The sequence below is a fragment of the Notechis scutatus genome, chromosome 16, assembly GCF_049901735.1.
Source record: "Notechis scutatus isolate UNSWTSFEM ecotype Mainland chromosome 16, rNotScu1.2, whole genome shotgun sequence".
Classification (NCBI taxonomy): Eukaryota; Metazoa; Chordata; class Lepidosauria; order Squamata; family Elapidae; genus Notechis; species Notechis scutatus.
Window position 1 is genome coordinate 1,599,319 of NC_142024.1, and position 18,972 is coordinate 1,618,290.

The window sequence follows — 18,972 nt, forward strand, 5'->3', positions numbered from 1 at the left end:
CACCCTCCAGGCGGATGACGTTGGGGTGGTCGAACTGGCCCATGATGCTGGCTTCGCTCAGGAAGTCCCGCCGCTGTTTCTCGGTGTAGCCCGATTTCAAGGTCTTGATGGCTACGAAGGACTCCCTTTTGCCCGGCAGCTTCAGGTGGCCACTGCAGACCTCGCCAAATTCTCCTGAGGGTGGGGTGGGGGGAGGGTAGAGGGGGTAGAGGGGAGGGAGGGGGAAAAGCAAGCCCACCCCCAAAAAAGACATTTATCCCCCCGCCCTGAAATCTCGCATTTCTACATTTCAGGGTTGAACGGGGGCGTGGGTGGGCAGGCGCTCCTCGGTGGTCTTTGAGCTGGGTGGTGTTTTTTTTTTGCAGACGTTTCATGACCCAACTAGGGAACATCATCAGGGCTAGAAGGCTCCCTCCTCCTCCTCCTCCACTCTGCAAACCCCCACTCCCTTCTGGCCCTGATGATGTTCCCTAGTTGGGCCATGAAACGTCTGCAAGGAAACCACCCAGCTCAGACACCACCAAGGACCCCACAGTCTTCCTCCTCCTCCTCCTCCTCCTCCATCATTCCACAACCCCACCCACCCTTCTAGCACTGATAATGTAACCTAGTTGGGCCATGAAACGTCTGCAAGAAAACCACCCAGCTCAGAGAGCACCAAGGACCCCACAGTCGTCGTTCTCCTCCTCCTCCTCCTACCTCCTCCTCCTCCATTGCCCTCAGGTGGGCCTTACCTGCCCCGATCACCTGTTCGATTTTCACGCAGGAGATGTCAATCTCCTTGGCAAACTCCCGGACGGCTTCGTTGGGATCCTCGTAGGTGAAGGGATCGATGTAGATTTTCATCCCCGGAGTAACTACTCAAAAGGAGAAGAAGCCAATATGGGTCATTGGCTCACCCACCCACCCACCCGCCGACGCTCGACAACAAGCCTGCGTGATAAGCCAGGATAAACCCCCACCCCACCCCGACCAACCCCCACTTCACCTCTCCTCCTCCTCCTCCTCCTCCTCCTCCTCCCCCCCGTAACTCGTACATACTGTGGCCGCTGGTGTAATGCTGCAGCTTGTCGGTGTACTCCGAGTCGTTGCGCTCAAACCCATGCCGTCTGGAAGGAGAGCATCGTGCTGAGCGGTAGGCCGACGGACTAGCAGAGCAGGGGGGCAAGGCTGGGATTCAGCAGCGGGTCCCCCCACTCCTCCTCCTCCTCCTCACCGACGGCCCCCCAAACCAAGACCCCTCCCCCTTTTAAACCCCCCTCCCCCTCCCCTTGCCCCGCAAAGGCCCAGCGTGGTTCCGAAGTTGTAACTGTCCTGAGTATGTGCGGAGGGTGGGGTGCCCTTAAGCTCCCAGATACATGGGAGAGAGAGAGAGAGAGAGGGATGGAGGGGACCCCGGAGGTCCTCTAGTCCAACCCTCCAGGCAGGAGGCCGTATCTCATTCAAGGCAAACGGCGGTCCCCTCTCTTCTTGGAAGTAATAATATAAAGCGTTGGAAGGGACCTCGGAGGTCTTCTAGTCCAGCCCCTTGCTCAAACCCCTTGATTGACCATTTCAATCCATGAATCAATCGATCAATCAGAACAGAGCTAGAAGGGACCTGGGAGGTCTTCTAGTCCAGCCCCCTGCTCAAGCAGGAGACTTTAGACTATGTAAATTAATTAATCAATCGATCAATTAGAATAGAGCTAGAAGGGACCTGGGAGGTCTTCTAGTCCAGCCCCCCCCACCCCCCAAGCAGGGGACTCTATATGATTTCAGACAAATGGCTGTCCAGTCTCTTCTTGAAAATTTATTCCTTTATATATATGTGTGTGTGAGTGTATATGTGTCTATGTAGAGGAAACTTAGCGTAACCGAGTTAGAAGGAACCTCGGAGGTCATCTAGTCCAACCCACAACCCAGGCAGGTACCATTTTGGACAAATGGGAAGCCCGTTTAAAACGTTCCTGCTTTTTTTTCCCCCCCCCCGAACAATCCCTCATTCCAGATTCCTGCCTACCTGTTGCAAACCAGGATGATAACCACCAAGGCGATGAGGAAGACCAGCCCTGCAGCCGAGGAACCGATAATCAAAGGCAGTTTCTCCTGGATGCTGGTTTGGTACTCGGCTGGAACGACACCGCGGAAAAGGGCAATTAAACTAAGCCAAGTTTTACCTGCCAGGGCGGGCCTCGGCCAAGAGCCACTCCTGCTAGCTAGGAAGTCTTAGCATCGCAGAAAGGGGAGGCCGGGAGGCACCCGGGAGGTCATCCAGTCCAACCCCATGCTGGGTGCAGGGTTTTTAAATGGGATCAGGAAATCTTTGAGGGAAAAATTGGAAGGGGACCCGGGAGGCCATCCAGTCCAACCCCATGCTGGTGCAGGATTTTTAAATGAGATCACGAAATCCTTCAGGGAGAAGGTTGCAAGGGGCCCCCGGGAAGCCATCCAGTCCAACCCCATGCTTGGCGCAGGATTTCAAACAAGATCCCGAAATCAACGAGGGATCGAAAGATTGGAAGGGCTCTCCGAGGTCATCCAGCCCAGGCCCCTGCCCCAGGGCGACTCCCTCACCTCCCCCCATGTTGGGATGTGGCATCGGTCATAACCACGAGTCCGTTGTGCCAAGCATCCAGATTTTAATCGCGGGAAAGGCCGTAAAATGGGAAACACAGTCCTAAGTCCCTTTAGGGCCGTGGTAACTTTGAACCGTCACTAAATGAGTGGCTGGGGAGCATGGGAGGTGGGGCTGCCACTCACCTTCCGTCATCGTCTGGAAGTACATTTTCCCGCTGTAGCGTCCGTAGCCGGCCACTGTGCGAGCTCGCACCTGAAAGACGTAAATGGTTCCGGCCTTGAGGTTTGGCACCGTCACCGTATTGGTGAAGCTCTTCACCGCCGTGGCATTGAACTCGCTCAGGTCCTACCGGGGGGGGGGAGGGGGGAGAAAAAAAAAACTATGACGGTTATTCCGGTAAAAGAGGAAAAGAACAGAGAAGGGGACATAATTCTTGGCCAGGAAAATAACATGGGTTCCCTAGTTTGCCCCCCCTCCCCAGATGGATAATGCAACATGGGGCTGAGAAATCAGACCTTGGAATTAGAAGGGGTCCCCGTGAGGTCATCCAGCCCAACCCCGACCCGGTGCAAAAAAATACAATGCAAATGGTTATAGATATACAGTATATTGGGCAACAGCTGTCCACCGCTGACTTAATTCCATGAAGGGAGCCTGTTTTATTTTTTTTATTTTTTTCCCCCTCTGGGCCAAAAGTCGTAAAAGGGGGGCAAAACTCAACCGATTCCTCACTTAGCGACATCAATTGTGGTCCTACGTTGAGGACATTACCAAGAGCTGGTTTGGGGCGGTGGTTGAGGCATCCAGCTAGAAACCAAGGAGGCTGAGTCCTGCCCTGGCCGTCAAGCCAGCTGGGTGACCTTGAGCCAGCCAATTTCTTTCAACCCTGGGAAGGAGGCAATGGCCAACCACGTCTGAAAAACCTGGCCAAAAAAACCCGACCTCACATAGGAACTCTGAGAATCGGCCACTACTGAACTGAGGAGAAAAACAAAACATAAAACAAAACAGCACAATAACCAAGAAATAACTTTCTGGTTTTCTATAAAAATAAATAAATGCATAACTATTTTAGAAAGAAATATGTCAATATAAAAAGATCGGTTTCGCCAAAGCCCCGAGTTCGGCACCACCACCCGGGCAATTTTCCAGCTGGCGTTTGCAAAAAAATGGCCTTGCAAAAAGGGTGAACACACACAACACACAATCTGTGTGTGTGTGTGTGTGATTGCAAAAAAAAAGCGGGGAGGGGGGGAAAGCATTGGAAAAGAGGAATATTTCTCCTTTTGCCGTGAGGAAGCCAGGCTGGGAGGGAGAAGAGACTGCCAAATTCTGCAAAACAGCAGGATAAATTATGCAGCATCAGATGCCCCTTCCTCAAACTCCCCCCCTCAACCCTTGCAATGGTTTTTCTCCTGGCAATCAAAAATAGGTCACTGAACGAATTATGCAGCTTTGGTAATCTCTGGTGGGGAGGGTGAGCGGTGTCTCCGTTTAAACGCGATTTTAATTAGCCTTTAAAAAAAATAAGACCCATCCTCGTGTCCAAAATCTATTTATTTCCTCCTGCAAATGGGGGAGTTTTCCTTACCGTCCCCCGGATAAATGTGGATTAATTCAGTATAAACACATTTAAACACGAACGGTGGGTAGGATCTTATGGTCCATGTGAGATTATCTCTGTACGTCCCAGAGGTGTGTTTTTTTCCCTCCACAAAAAAAAATAAACTGGATTTTTTTTTCCACTTCTCATCCAAGAAACTTCTTCAGTTCTGAAGAAGCTTCTTGGACAAGAAGCGAAATGTTTTCAAGGGAAAAGAAGAAAGAACACAGATAAATCTCCAAGTGGCCTCAAGGACTCTCTCAAATAATGCAAATGACCAGCTGTCTGCAAGGAATATCAATCCTTCCATTCCTTCGTTCAGAGCTGAGGAAGCTTCTCGCAGGAGAAGCAAAACGTCTTCAAAACAAAACAAAAAGCAGAAAGTCCCAGTTGCGTCTTGGAATAAAAAAATAAAAAAGCACCTCTGGGATGACGGAGTATCTGCACAGACAACCATGATGGAGAATAACAACATTGGTACGCTTAAGCAACCCAACCGTTCTTGGAAGATACCATGACCAATCCGTGATGGAGTCACCCCGAGGAGGACTTTGTTACGGAGGCCACGATCCAAATATGGACCCAGCTCCAACTCCTGTGTCCCCAATGTCCTCCTTGATAAAGTAAAAGTAAAGGTTCCCCTGGCACATCCATGCCAGTCGTTTCCCGGCTCTAGGGGGCGTTGCTCATCTCCGTTGCAAAGCCGAAGAGCCAGCGCTGTCCGAAGACGTCTCCGTGGTCATGTGGCCGGCGGGATTAACCACCTTCGAAGGCGCACGGAGCGCTGTTCCCTTCCCACCAAAGGTGGTTGCCTGTTTTTCTAACTTGCATTTCTTACATGCTTTCGAACTGCTAGGTTGACGGAAGCTGGGACAAGGAACGGGAGCTCGCTCCGTCACGCGGCGCTAGGGACTCGCACCGCCGAACTGCCGACCTTTCTGATCGACAAGCTCAGCGTCTCTTAGCCGCTGAGGCACCGCGTCCCTCCTTGATACCTTCTCATAATACTGGAGCTCATAATCCAAGATGACCCCGTTGGGCTGGTCCGGCTGAGACCACGAGAGGGTGATGCTGTCCACCATCCGGCTGACTTGATGCATGATGGAGATCGCCGACGGAGCTGCAGAAAGAGAAAGGGCGGGAGGGAGGGGGGGAGAGAGGGAGGGAGGGGGAGAGAAGGAAGGAGGGAGAGATAGAGGGAGGGAGGGAGAAGGGGAGGGAGGGAAAGAAGAGAAGGAGGGATAGAGAGAGGGAGGGAGGAGAGGAGGGGAGAGAGAGGGAGGGAAAGAGAGGGGGAGACCAAGGGAGGGAGGGAGAGAGAGAAGGAGGGAGAGAGAGAGGGAGGGAGGGAGAGAGATAGAGGGAGGGACAAGGAGAGAGAGAGAGAATATAATCTAAGCACCATCTTTGATCTCGGGTGGAAGCTGCTGAGATACAGGTGCTCCTTGACTTACGACCGCAACCGACCACCCCTCCAATGTCGTCCGCTAAGTGAGACACGGGTCAAGCGAGGTTTGCCTCGATATTTTGGCCTTTCTCCCCACAGTGGCCAAGTGCATCACTTGCAGTCCGGTCGTTAAGCGAATCTGGCTTCCCCTTTGGACTTTGCCGGTCAGAAGGTCGCAAAAGGGGAACAAGTGACCCCCAAACTAGGAGTATAAAGAATGGTTGATATTGATGTACATAAATATGTATTCTTTATTGTCCGAAATAGCTACATAAGACAATTAGGCATGTCAAAATGATCACACCACGCCCACTTTTTAAATGTTTTCTTTTTGTTCAATAAACAAAATAGACAGACAGATAGATGGATGGATAGATGGATAGATAGACAGACAGACAGACAGATAGACAGATAGATAGATAGAGAGACAGATAGATAGATAGATAGACAGGCAGACAGATAGATGATAGAGAGATAGATAGATAGATAGATAGACAGACATACAGATAGATGATAGAGAGACAGACAGATAGATAGGCAGGCAGACAGATAGATGATAGAGAGATAGATAGATAGATAGACAGACATACAGATAGATGATAGAGAGACAGATAGATAGATAGACAGGCAGATAGATAGATGATAGAGAGACAGATAGATAGATAGACAGGCATACAGATAGATGATAGAGAGACAGATAGATAGATAGACAGACATACAGATAGATGATAGAGAGACAGACAGACAGGCAGGCAGGCAGGCAGACAGAGAGACAGACAGATAGATAGACAGATAAATAGATTTCATCACTTCCTGTTTTTCCAAAAATACCGGAAGTGATGAAATGGGCCTAGTTTTCAGCCTGCAAAGCCTACAGAAGCCTTCCTGAAGCCTCTGGGAGGCCGAAAAAGGCCTCAAACCAGCGGAAAACCACTGTGAGGCGCTTAGTGCATTGAGGACGGCTGGATGGGGAGGGGCGGGTGGCATTATATATACAGAGAGAGGGGGACTGGGTGGGGGGGGCATTGCCTTCTGGGGGCTGGCACGCATGAGCAGGAGCATGGAAGCGCGCACAATTTTGGACACAGGAACCCAAAAAAGTGAGCCACCACTGGCCTAGGGTCTCCTTCTTGTACAGGGGGTTGGACTAGAAGACCTCTAAGGACCCTTCCAGTTCTATTCTGATGGATGGATGGATGGACGGAAGGGTTCCTATATATATATATATATCATAGATAGATAGATAGATAGATAGATAGATAGAGAGAGAGAGATGGATATACATATACATATACATATATATATATATATATGGAGATATATATATGGCATTCAGATAGAGAATAGAGAGGTATTTTAGATCATTGTAGTTGTGTTTTTAGATAGTTGTAGCATAGATAGATTAGATAGATAGTCTCATCTGCCATCAGAAAGGTTAGATGTATTGTGTTGTGCTACAATTAGAAAGCACAACTATAGATAATAGATAGATAGATAGATAGAAAGATAGAAAGATAGAAAGATAGCTAGAAAGATAGAAAGATAGAAAGACATGATAGATAGATAGATAGATAGACTAGATAGAAATGTAAATATATATATATGATGATATATATATATATATATATATATATATAAGATAGAAAGAGAGAGAGAGAGAGAGAGAGAGAGAGAGAGAGAGAGAGATAGATAGAGAGTAGATGGATTGGTAGACAAGTAGACAGATAGATATAGATAGATAGGTATCGAGATAGATAGATAGATAGATATAGATATAGATATAGATATAGATAGATATAGATATAGATGAACCACTCAACTCCACGCCTTTAAATACGTAGATTTGAATCCATCCCCACCTTCTGTTGCTACCCAAACGGCCTTTGATTGACATCTGTTCTGGGCAGACCCGGGCGGGAGGGGGTGTAGGGGAGGGTGAGAAATGGGGCTTAGCTAGAAAAAAAAAATCCAGGCAGGAAAAAAATCCAACCCACCCCCAGAAATCCCCTTTGCAAAAAAAAAAAAAAAAACGGAGAGCCGAACAAATTTGGATTCATCCGTTCTTTCGCCGCTTCATCCTGGAAACAGAGCCACTTTCTCTCTTTTTTTGGGGGCAAGGGAGGGAAGAGGAGGATGAAGAGGAGGTGGGAGGTGGGGCTCGACTGGGATGGGGCAAGGAGGAGCCCCCCATCCCGCTTTTCAAGGACAATGCCAGCCAGCCTAACGGCCAGGATCTGCAAAGATGCTTGAAACCCTGCCAAGTGCAATCCGTCCCAGATCCCTGTGCGTGTCCCCCTCCCCTCCCCTCCCCCACTCCTCCTCCTCTTCCCCCTGTCTGGTGTCAGCTGCCAATTCTGCAATCTTGGGGGAAAACCCCTTCGCTTTTTTTTGGTTTTTTGTTTTCAAAAGAAGCCCCCCTGCATTCATCAAAGCAGTCCGGCCTTAATCCCCTCCACACCCAAACAGGGGTCTCTCCAGGGAGAAGGGAAGGGTTAAGAAAGAGAGGAGGGAAGCAGGGGGGGGGGCAGCTGTATTTTGAAGAGGGGGTCTCCTCTGCCCCCCTTCTCTTCCAAACTCCATTCAGAAGTTCTCTTCCACCACCCTCCAGCATCAGGTTAGCCGCTTGAAAGGGAATTTTGCTATTTTCCATTACCGTCCAGACAGACAAGGAGGTCAGGTCAGAAATGTGGGAAGGGGCTCTTGGGAAGGAAGCCGGTGTGGGAAAAATTGGGGAGGGGGTTGGATCGAGGGTCTGGGAAGGCGGGGGTGGGTGGGTGTGGGCGGGCAGCCTGCAGTTCCCCCGTTTGAAAAAGAAAGCGGGGAGAGAAATAATGTGTGATTCAACTGTTCAAAAGTTCAGAGGCGTTCGGCATTTCTGGGTAAGCTTGGGGTCGCCTTGAGAGCTTCGGAAGGGACCTGGTAGGTCATCTAGTCCGACCCCTGTTATAGAAGAGACAGAACCATAGCAGTATAGCAAGTCCTCGGCTTAATGGCTGCAGCTGGGATGGGGAAACGCTCTGTGAAGCGCTGCGGTTGTTAAGGGAGGTCTGACGTGGCCGTGGCCTGATTTTACAAGCTTTTCTGGCTCGGTCGTTAAGGGAGACATCACCACTGAACAATCTTTTGAGCAGAGGGTTGGACTAGAAGACCTCCGAGGTCCCTTCCAACCTTGTTACTCCGTAATTCTATCATCCCAGATCAATGAATCACCAGAAGTTGTGGGTTCCCCATCGCTGGAGGCTTCCAAGAAGAGACTGGAAAGCCATTTGTCTGGAGCGGTGTCGTCTCTTGTTTGAGCAGGGGGTTGGACTAGAAGACCTCTAAGGTCCCTTCCAGCTTTCCTGATTGATTGATATGATCTAGGCGGGTCTTTTGCTTGAGCAGGGGGTTGGACTAGAAGACCTCCAAGGTCCCTTCCAGCTCTACTCTGATTGATTGATCGACTGAAATGGTCTGCTTGAGTAGGGGGTCGGACTAGAAGATCTCTGAGGTTCCCCCCCCCAACTCCGTTATTCCCTATTCTGAGCCTCTCTATTCCCAGAAAGAATCAGGTTTGTTTGTTTTGTTTTCCTTGTGTTGTGTTGTTTCGTTTTGTTTTGCAAACCTCCGATTTTTATTTTGATTGGGCAACCCCTCTGAATTTTTTATTTTTATTTTTTTATTCTCCCCCCCTCTTCCTTCCTTGGCTTCTGTTCTGCAAGCGCCTTAATGAGGAGCACGGAGGCAGCAGCGGAGGGAATGGCCCGAGGATGCATGCGGCCTCTCTAATTATGGGGAGAATTAGCAAGCCGACAGTTACTGTTTAGGTTTAATGAATAGATACATCACAACAGGATCAGGATTTGCAGCTCCGAGGATAATAAGGCTGAGCCAGCTCGGAGCACGTGGGAAAAATGACAACTGAGGTTGTGTGTGTGTGTGTCAGCGAGTGTGGGGGTTTTTTCTCCCCCCCCTCCTGCTACGCACAAAAGCGCACACAATCTCCCTCCTCCCCTTTCTCAGCTGTGAAGGCGACAATGTTCACAGCTGCTGCAATAAACTCACAATTAATTAATTGCAACAGGCAAGAGGGGGAGCAAGGGGGAGAGTCAGGGAGCCCCCCCACATCCAGCCAAGGTAGCGCCCCAAAAAAGACATGAGCAATCTGGGGGTCCTTTACGCAGATACGCCAGACCTGCGTATAATAATAGGGTTGGGAAGGGGCCTCGGAGGTCCACTAGTCCGACCCCCATCTCAAGGGAGGAGACCCTAGATCATTTCAATGAAATCAACCAGAATAGAACTGGAAGGGGCCTCAGAGGTCATCTAATCCAACCCCCTGCTCGGGCAGGAGACCGTTTCATACAGAATGACAGAGTTGGAAGGGACCTCAGAGGTCGTCTCGTCCAACCCCCTTCTCAAGCAGAAGACCCTGGACCATTTCAACCAAATCAGTCAATCAAAATAGAGCTGGAAGGGGCCTCGGAGGTCTTCTAGTCTGACCCCCTTCTCAAGGGAGGAGACCCTAGATCATTTCAATGAATCAATCAGAATAGAGTTGGAAGGGACCTCAGAGGTCATCTAATCCAACCCCTGCTCAGGCAGGAGACCGTTTCATACAGAAAGACAGAGTGGGAAGGGACCTCGGAGGTCTTCTAGTCCAACCCCATGCTCAAGCAGGAGACATTAGACCATTTCCATCAATCAATCAGAATAGAGCAGAAAGGGACCCTGGAGGTCTTCTAGTCCAACCCTGCTCAGGCAGGAGAGCCCTAGACCATCCCAGCCCTGAAGAACGAGGCAGAAAAACGGAGGCCCAGCAATCAATCAATCAATCAATCAATCAATCAATTAAAAAAAGGCTTTTGGAAGTCCTTACCCGCCTGGTTGGTGGTGATGTTGACGGAGGCAAACTGGGGAGAGAACGGACTCTGGTCTGTGACGCCGTTCACCGCCTGGATCTCGAAGGTGTACTGCGTGTGGGCCAAGAGGTCGTTGATGTACACCCGTGGCTCGGTCAGGCCCAGCTGACGCGGCGTGAACTGGACGTTGTCCCCGCAGCGGGTGCAGGCTCTGCGCCCCGAGCCGCAGCTCTTGCAGATGATGTTGTAAACCAGGTCCTCGCGGCCCCCCGAATCCCGAGGAGGGGTCCATTCCAGCATCAGGGAGGTTTCGTTCACGCTGGAAATGACGCCCTGCGGGGCCGAAGGGATGGCTGCCAGAGGAACCGAGAGGAAAGAGGAGAGCAGGAGTTAGAGGACGCGACCGTTGCGGCTCGTTGGCCTCAGGGCAGCAATGTGGAGGTAGGGAGCGCGAGCGGGTTGGGCTAGATGACCTCTGAGTTCCTGTGCAACTCACTATGGCCACGATTGTCTTGGGAATGGGAAGGTTTGAAGGAATGACTGCCTGTTAACCGAAAGAAAAGAGGAAGTTAAATTACACAAGTGTTGTGGCTTGCTGGCCTCAGGGCAGCAATCTGGAGATAGATAGAGAGAGAGGGAGCGGGTTGGGCTTGATGACCTCTGAGTTCCCATCCAATTCAAGGAGGAAGTGACTGTCTTGGGGTTTGAAGGGTTTGAAGGAATGGCTGCCTGATATCCGAAAGAGGAAGGAAGGCAGAAGTTAAATTACACAAGTGTTGTGGCAGCAATTTGGAGAGCGGGTTGGGCTAGATGACCTCTGAGTTCCTGTCCAATTCAAGGAGGAAATAACTGTCTTGGAGGTGGGGAGGTTTGAAGGAATGGCTGCTTGATAACCGAAAGAAAAGAGGAAGGCAGAAGTTAAATTACACGACTGTTGCAGCTCGCTGGCCTCAGGGCAGCGATCTGGAGATTAGAGAGAGAGAGGGTTGGGCTAGATGGCCTCTGAGTTCCCATCCAACTCAATGTGGCAATGACTGTGCTAAATATAAGCAGATTGCCAGGGATCCGGATTTTGATCATGTGACCACGGGGACGCTGCACCAACGGTTGTAAGTGTGAAACAACCACTAGCCCCTTTCCCCCCCCCATCCCATTGTAACTTCAAATGGACACTAAGCAAACCGTCGAAAATCAAGGACTACCTGCCATGGAAAACTTGGCCATGAGATTGAGGAGAATGGGATAAGCCTAATTTATAAAGGAATAAAACTTTTCTAATCTGGAGGCTTTCAAGAAGAGACTGGACTGCCATCTGTCAGAAACGGTGTAAGGTCTCCTGCTTGGGCGGGGGGGTTAGACTGGATGACCTCCAAGGTCCCTTCCGACTCTGTAATTATTCAGAAGTTGTGGGAGCTTCAACCCTGGGAAGCTTGCAAGAAAAGCCTGGACTGCCATTTGTCGGAAACGGTGTAGGGTCTCCTGCTTGGGCAGGGGGTTGGACTAGATGACCTCCAAGGTCCCTTCCGAATCTGTTAATCTGAGGAGCTGGGGCCCAGGTTTTTTTTTTTAAAAAATCCATTCGCCCTCCTCCTCCTCCTCCTCTCTGCCACCGTGTCAGGCGGGACGTACTGGTGCACGGCATTTCCAGTGGGTCCGAGTCAGCGCGGTAATAGCTGTTCCGGCAGACGCAGTTGGTGGCACCTTCGGACGTGGTGCGGCTGTTGATCGGACAGTGGACGCAGCTCTCGTCCCCCTGGTTGGCTTTGAACGTCCCGGATGGGCATCCTGGGTAGGAGAGAGAGAAAGAGAGAGAGAGAGAGAAAATGGGTGGGTGGGTGCATTTAAAAATTGGGCTCCCCTGCCCGATAATTCATCGAAACTAACCGCGTTGCTCAACCGTGGCAGCTTTTAAGAAACTTCAACTCCCAGAATTCAACCCTTCTCCTTTTCCCTCTCTCCTTCTTCTCCTTCTTCTCCTTCTCTCTCCTTCTCTCTCTTCTCTCTTCTTTTCCTCTTCTCTCTTCCTCTCCTCCTTATCTCTCTCCTCCTCCTTCCTTCTCCTTCTCTTTCTTCTCCTCCTTCTCCTTCTCTTCTTCTGTCTCTCTTCCTTCTCCATCTCCTTCTGTCTCCTTTTTCTCCTTCTCTCTCCTTCTCCTTCTCTCCTTTTTCTCCTCCTCCCTTTTCTTCTCCTTATCTCTCTCCTCCTCCTTCTCTCTCCTTCTTTCTCCTCCTCCTCCTCCTCTCTCTTCCTTCTTCCTTCCTTCTCTACCTTCTTTCCTTCTCCTCTCTCTCTCTCTCCTTCTACTTTTTCTCCTCCTCCTCTCTCTCCTCCTTCCATCTCCTTCTCTTTCTCCCTCTCCTTCCCCTTCTCCTTCCTTCTCCATCTCCTCCTCCTCCTCCTCCTATCTATCTGGGTGGATAAAACATACAGGTAATCCTTGACTTACAGCAGTTCATATACTGACCCTTCAGACTTACAACGGCACTCATAAGGGGCCATTTATTCAGATTTTGCGGCCTTCCCAATGCCTGAATTTTGATCACGTGGCTACGGGGATCCTACAACGGTCATAAGTGTGAAAAATGATCCTAACTCCCCCCCCCCTTTTTTCTTCAGCGCCCTTGCGACTTCCAACGGTCACTAAACGAACTGTCATAAGTCGAGGACTAGCTATATTTCTCCCCCCCCCCCCAAAAAAATAAGATTTATTTTCCAATTCTGTTGTGGCGGCTGAGTCGAAGCAGCCTAGATTGTCCCAAAAATTGACACTGGGGGGGGGGGGTAGGGTGTGTGTGTGTGTGGGGGGGATGTAGATATTTGGATGGGGGCGGGAGGGAGACCCCCCCAAAAGATCCGGATGCAAAAGGCGCTGCGTTTGCAGAGAGATTCCCCCGGCTTTCCCTTCCCGGCCCGCCCGAACTCGCGGCTGGCATTTTGATCCAGAAATTAAATTAAAAGTGTGACGGAGAGACCGTTGATTAAAAGCAGAACGCGAGACTCATTAGAGGCTCTGACACGGGGCTTGTCAAAAGGAAAAAAAAAAAAAGGAAAAAAAGAAAACTCGGCGGTGCTAATTAGCTGCTTGTTAATGTCGCTTCCCGACACTTGGTGGAAATATTAGTCACTTTGGTTGGGAAAATTACGTGTGTGTGTGTGTGTGTGTGTGTGTGTGTGTGTAAGGGGGGCGTTGGGAAAGAGGTGTTGGGCATTTGTGGGATCCGTCTTACGTGGTGCAAGCAAGCCCCCTCTTAGAAGAGAACAACGGAGTTGGAAGGGGCCTCGGAGGTCATCTAGTCCAACCCCCTGCTTAGGCAGGGAAACCCTACACCACTCCAGACAAAGGGTTGTCCATTCTCTTCTTAAAAACCCCCGGTTTCCCTTTTGGGGCCTGTCTTAATCCTTGCAGGAGGCCTGGGTAGGCTGAGGACCCCCGGATGAAATTGAAAACGAGGAGGGGGGATTTGGGATGGAAACTCATCAAGGAGAGAAGCAACCTGGAATTAAGCAGAAACTTCCTGTCAGGGAGGACAATGAACCCGTGGAACTGCTTGCCACCAGAAGTGGTGGGTTGCTCCAACACTGGAGAGTTTTAAAGAAGAGACCGTAGGGGGTTGGACTAGAAGACCTCCAAGGTCCCTTCCAATTCTTTTTATTCTCTTCTCTCCTATATAAAATATAGACGAGAGAATATATTTTCAAGAAGAGACTGGGCAGCCATTTGTCCAGAATAATACAATCTCCTGCTTGAGCGGGGAGGGGTGGGGGGCTGGACTAGAAGACCTCAGAAGGCCCCCTTCCCGCTCTACTCTTTGACGGATGGACGGCTTGATCCTTGGCCACGGGAACTGCAGCCAGCCAGCCACGCCAGCCGGGCAGGGGGCTTCCAGCTGCTGACAGCGGTTTCCATGGCAACGGGCTCGGGGAGCCCAACTGGGGCTTTGGGAAGCAGAGCCACCAGCTCTGCATGCCTGCAAAACACACACAAACGCACACACACACACCAGACAAAAGCCCAAATCTCCCCCTCAGCCAGGAGCTTTGCAAAGCTTTTCATCTCCGGCAAGGGCCCCCCTCCCACCTCCCACGGGCGGTTGAGGGGGCTGGTGGGGGGGGGGTTTGCTCTGGGACCCTGGGAGCCGCCGGCTCATCCCTGGTTTAGCCAATCAGGGTTAAGGGTCTGGCTTGGAGGCCCGGTTGCTTTGTATGCGCCCGGGGTGTGGATGCCTGCAGGATTCCCTGGGTTGTTAAAATCCGGACGGCGCGTGCGCACCTCGGATAGGGTAATCGAAGGGTGGGTAGGGACCTTAGAGGTCTTCTAGTCCAACCCCGCGAGACGGTTCAAGCAGGCATCCGTTTTGAGTGTCCCTTGGGGGAAAGGATGGCCAGAATTGATATATCCTGGGAGAGGCTTCTGGAAAAGTGAAATAAAAAACCAAAATTCATCCCGAAAACCGTGGGGGGGAGAGAAAGGTAGCTTCACACACACACACACACACACACACACACACACACACACACACGCACACACAAGAGAAATGTAATTTAATCCCTCTGCAAGAGAAACGTAGCTTGACTTGATGGTACCTAGTCAGTCAGTCAGTCAGTCAATCAATCAATCAACCAATCAATTCTAGCTGCATCGTTATTGCCAGGGTAAAGCTTTCTTTACTGAACAAAACAAAAATTAAACAGCAAAACAACACATAATAATTAGTTCCAATCATTTAATTCCCTTCCTCTTCCCTCTCTTCTCCTTTTTTCCTCCTCCCTCCCTTCTTTCTTTCCTTTATTCCCCTCCTCCTTCTCCTCTTCCTCGTCCCTTCCTTCCTTCCTTCCTTCCTTCCTTCCTTCCTTTTTCTTTCTTTTCTTCCTTCCTTCTCTCTCTCCTTCTCTTCATTTTTCTCTCCCTCTCCTCTCTTTCCCTCTTCTCTAAGCCCAGTATTCCCTCCCTCCCTTCTTTCCTTCTTTCCTTCCTCCTCCTCCTTCTTCCTTCTCTTCCTTGTCTTTTCCTTCCTCCCTCCCCCTCCCTCCCTCCCTTCCTTCCTTCCTTCCTTCCTTTCCTTCCTTCCTTCCTTCCTTCCTTCCTTCCTTCCTTCCTTCCTTTCTTTCTCTTTCTTTCTTTTTCTTTCTCCCTTCTCTCTCTTTCTCTTTATTTTTCTCTCTCCTCTCTTCTCTTTCTCCCCTCTTTCTCCTCTAACCCCAGTTCTTGTGAGTCATTGCTTGGATTCCTCTTTTGTGAGTTTTTGTGGTTGCTGTCGCTGCCTCCCAACTGCTTCACGGAGACCTCACCTTCTCGTCCTGTTTCCAGTGGCTTTGGAGAGAAAAGCTGGGACGACGTCACCAATCGACCCCTTTTTCAGCTTCTTTTTTTAGCCTAAACTCAAAACTAACACAACTACAGCTCGTCCTCGCAGTACAACGATTCGTTTAGCGATTCATTTGAAGTCACAACATCGCTGGGGGTGGGGGGGAAGCTGGACCCAGGTCCAGGTTTTCACAACCGACAACCGTCTCGGCCTTCCCACGATCGAAATTCAGAGGCGTGGGAACCGGCTCGTATTTACGACAATTGCCACACGACGCAATTCCCCTTCTGACAACCACGGGGAAGCCCGATTCACTTAACAACCGGATTACTCGTTTAACAACGATGATAATTCACTGAACAACCGCGCCGAGAAAAAGCAGGAAGAAAAAAAGAATTGTTTTCCTCACGTCTCTCTCTCTCTCTCTCTCTCTCTCTCTCTCTGTGCGCTACGCATTTTAAGGTGCCCATCTTGGCTTTCCTCCTCCTCTCGGCTGCCGGAGCTGGTCTTCCCTGGGTGGTCCTGCAGAAAAGGGGGTGCTGGGACCCCCTCCCACCCCTCGTGCCATGGGTTCTCTTTCCCAAAGGCCTTCTTTTGCAAAACCTGGCAGCCCCCCCCTCGCACCTCTCTGCCACCCCACCGCCTTCCGGGTTGCAAGCTTTGCACCCATGCCGGCTCCTCGAAGGGGGGTGCCAGGAACAGGAGCCGCTTGGCAGGCAGGGCGAGGGAGGGAGGGAGGGAGGGTGCCCGTTGCGCCAAGGACACAAAAGCCCCCACAGCTGTCTGTTTGCAAACAAGGCTGGTGAGCCAAAGAGACGCGTTTGAAAGCAGTAATTGTCTTTAATTAAAGGCGCTGGATTTCGCTCGGCTGGGACCCCAAAGCGCCTCCAGATGCCTGGCAAGGGGGGAGGTTGGCAGAGGGATGAGGGAGGGGGGACAGCACCCTGCGCATCACACAATGCGGACGCACAGACACACACACAGACGCCCAGAGAACTGCCTCCTCCTCCCCCGGGATGTGTAAAGCACAGGGTTGTGCGTACAAATTCCGTCTCGGTTGAGCTCCCTTCCCAATCTTGGGGCTGGACTCTTGACGGCTGCACCAAGCTTGCCGGCTCCTTCTTCCGGGGCAGTGTGGTGTAGTGGCCAGGGTCTTGCAAACGGGATTGGGAAGATCCCGGTTTAGCTCTATCTAGGGACTCAAATGATTTTGGCCAAGTCTCTCTCCTTCTCGCTCTTTATCTACCTATCAATCAATCAATCTATATCATTTACCTATATCTATCTGTCATCCATCTACCTATCTACTTATCTACCTTTCATCTATCCATCTTTCTATCCATCCATCCATCTATTCATTATTATCTATATCTGTCTATCTATTCAGCCATCTATAATTCATCTACCTACCATCCATCTATCTATCCATCTATTTATCGATCTATTCAGCCGACTATCAACCATCTACCTATCTATTTACTAGTCTACCTATCATTTATCTATCTATCCATCATCTATCTACCTATACTTACCTATCCATCCATCCATCCATCTGTCTACCTATATTTATCTACCCATCACCCATCCATCCATCCATCCATCCATCCATCCATCCGTCTACCTATACTTATCTACCCATCACCCACCCACCCATCCATCCATCCATCCATCCATCCATCCATCCATCCATCTGTCTACCTATACATCCCAGGCCCTCCCCAAGTCGCCAACCCTCACTCACCCCTGCAGACGGTGCCGTTCTCCACCGACTCGTAACCGGACTTGCACATACAGCGCCCGATGGGCACCAGCCACTCGCCGTCGCCGTTGCAGTACAGTTTGATGGGCACATCCACCTCCTCGGCGTTGGGGATGCACGTGCCCCTGGCTGCCACCAGAGAGGTGCTCTCCGCGCCAGACAGCGTCTCTTGGAAGATGGCGCCGTTCTGGATGACGCGTAGGCACTTGCGGTAAAAGACGCGGACGGCAATCAGAGACATGCAACCCCCGTAATCTTGGAAGGCCAAATAAAATCCATTTTTGGAGACGGGCCCGAAACTCCGGATTTCGGTGTTGATCTTCATCACCCGCCCGCCCAGGTCGACCTGGGAGAAGCTCTCGTCGGCCGCGATGGTGTCCACCTTGGCCCAAGGGTTCTCCATCCAGCTGGGGAAGCTCTTGGTGGCGCCGTCAAACTCCGACTCGTAGTAGTAAAGGTTGAAGGTTTCCTTACAAGACCCTGGCACGTTGGGGATGCTGCTGCAATCGCGGACGGAGAACTTCATCTCCACGTGAATCCGATGGGCACCCCGCCTGCGGATGTATTTGGTCCGTAGCCAGTTGTTCTGGCTGGATTCGAAGACGTTGCAAACTTGGTACGTCCGGATGGTGTTCATGTTCTCGTCGTAGCCGCTCACTTCCTCCCACTGCAGAGGAGAGAGAGTGCCAACTTTAAAAAAAAATAATACTCCTTTGGTCTTTTTAGTTGCCAGCAGAAAGGGAGTGGGAGGAAAGCAGTGCATTCCTTAAATGCTTCAGATAATTGCTAGGCAGCCGAAGCTGTTGGCACGCAAGATTATTACTGGAGAGTGTGATGGATGGCTCTTGGCTATGGATGTGTCCCATTGGAGAATTTATATCCAGGAGGTGGGGGAAGACCAGGGTTAAGGGGGAAATGAATGATGGGTCTCAGAGTCGGCTGCAACCAGGAAATGCCGACATGGTCACTCCCAATAAATCCATCTTTTTAACTCAACTAGAGACTTGTGATTTGAATGGGGGTGCATGTTGGAAACTTGAGAGAGAGAGAGAGGGAGGCTGCCCCAAAGAAGAAGTGGGTCAAATTATTCTCCAAAGCCCCTGAAAGGCAGGACAAGAAGCAATGGATGGAAACTAACCCAGGAGAGAAGCAATCTGGGATTTAAGGAGAAACTTCCTGTGAGGACAATTAACCAGTGGAACTCCTTGCCACTAGAAATTGTGCATGCTCCAACGCTGGAGGTTTTTACACAAGAGATTGGACAACCATTTGTCTGGAATGGCATAGGGTCTCCTGCTTGAGCATGGGGGGTTGGACTAGAAGACCTCCAGGGTCCCTCCCGACTCTTGTCATTCCGTGATTCCATTTGCTGTTCATATCGCCATCATTCTAAAACCACCGGAGGGTGTGTGTGTGTGTGTGTGTGTGTGTGTGTGTCTATTTTGATATTTTGAC

At 50.5% G+C, this 18,972-nt stretch overlaps 1 protein-coding gene across 1 annotated transcript in view; it reads right to left on the reverse strand.

The window, feature by feature from the left end:
* The window catches only part of EPHB2 (EPH receptor B2), a 32,984-nt gene that overhangs the window by 6,358 nt on the left and 7,654 nt on the right, over positions 1-18,972 (reverse strand). Inside the window, 9 exon segments of the mRNA XM_087944691.1 lie at positions 1-174; positions 735-857; positions 1,042-1,148; positions 2,003-2,111; positions 2,743-2,905; positions 5,159-5,283; positions 10,469-10,804; positions 12,081-12,236; positions 17,500-18,184. Coding sequence (XP_087800817.1) covers positions 1-174; positions 735-857; positions 1,042-1,148; positions 2,003-2,111; positions 2,743-2,905; positions 5,159-5,283; positions 10,469-10,804; positions 12,081-12,236; positions 17,500-18,184 — 1,978 coding nt within the window.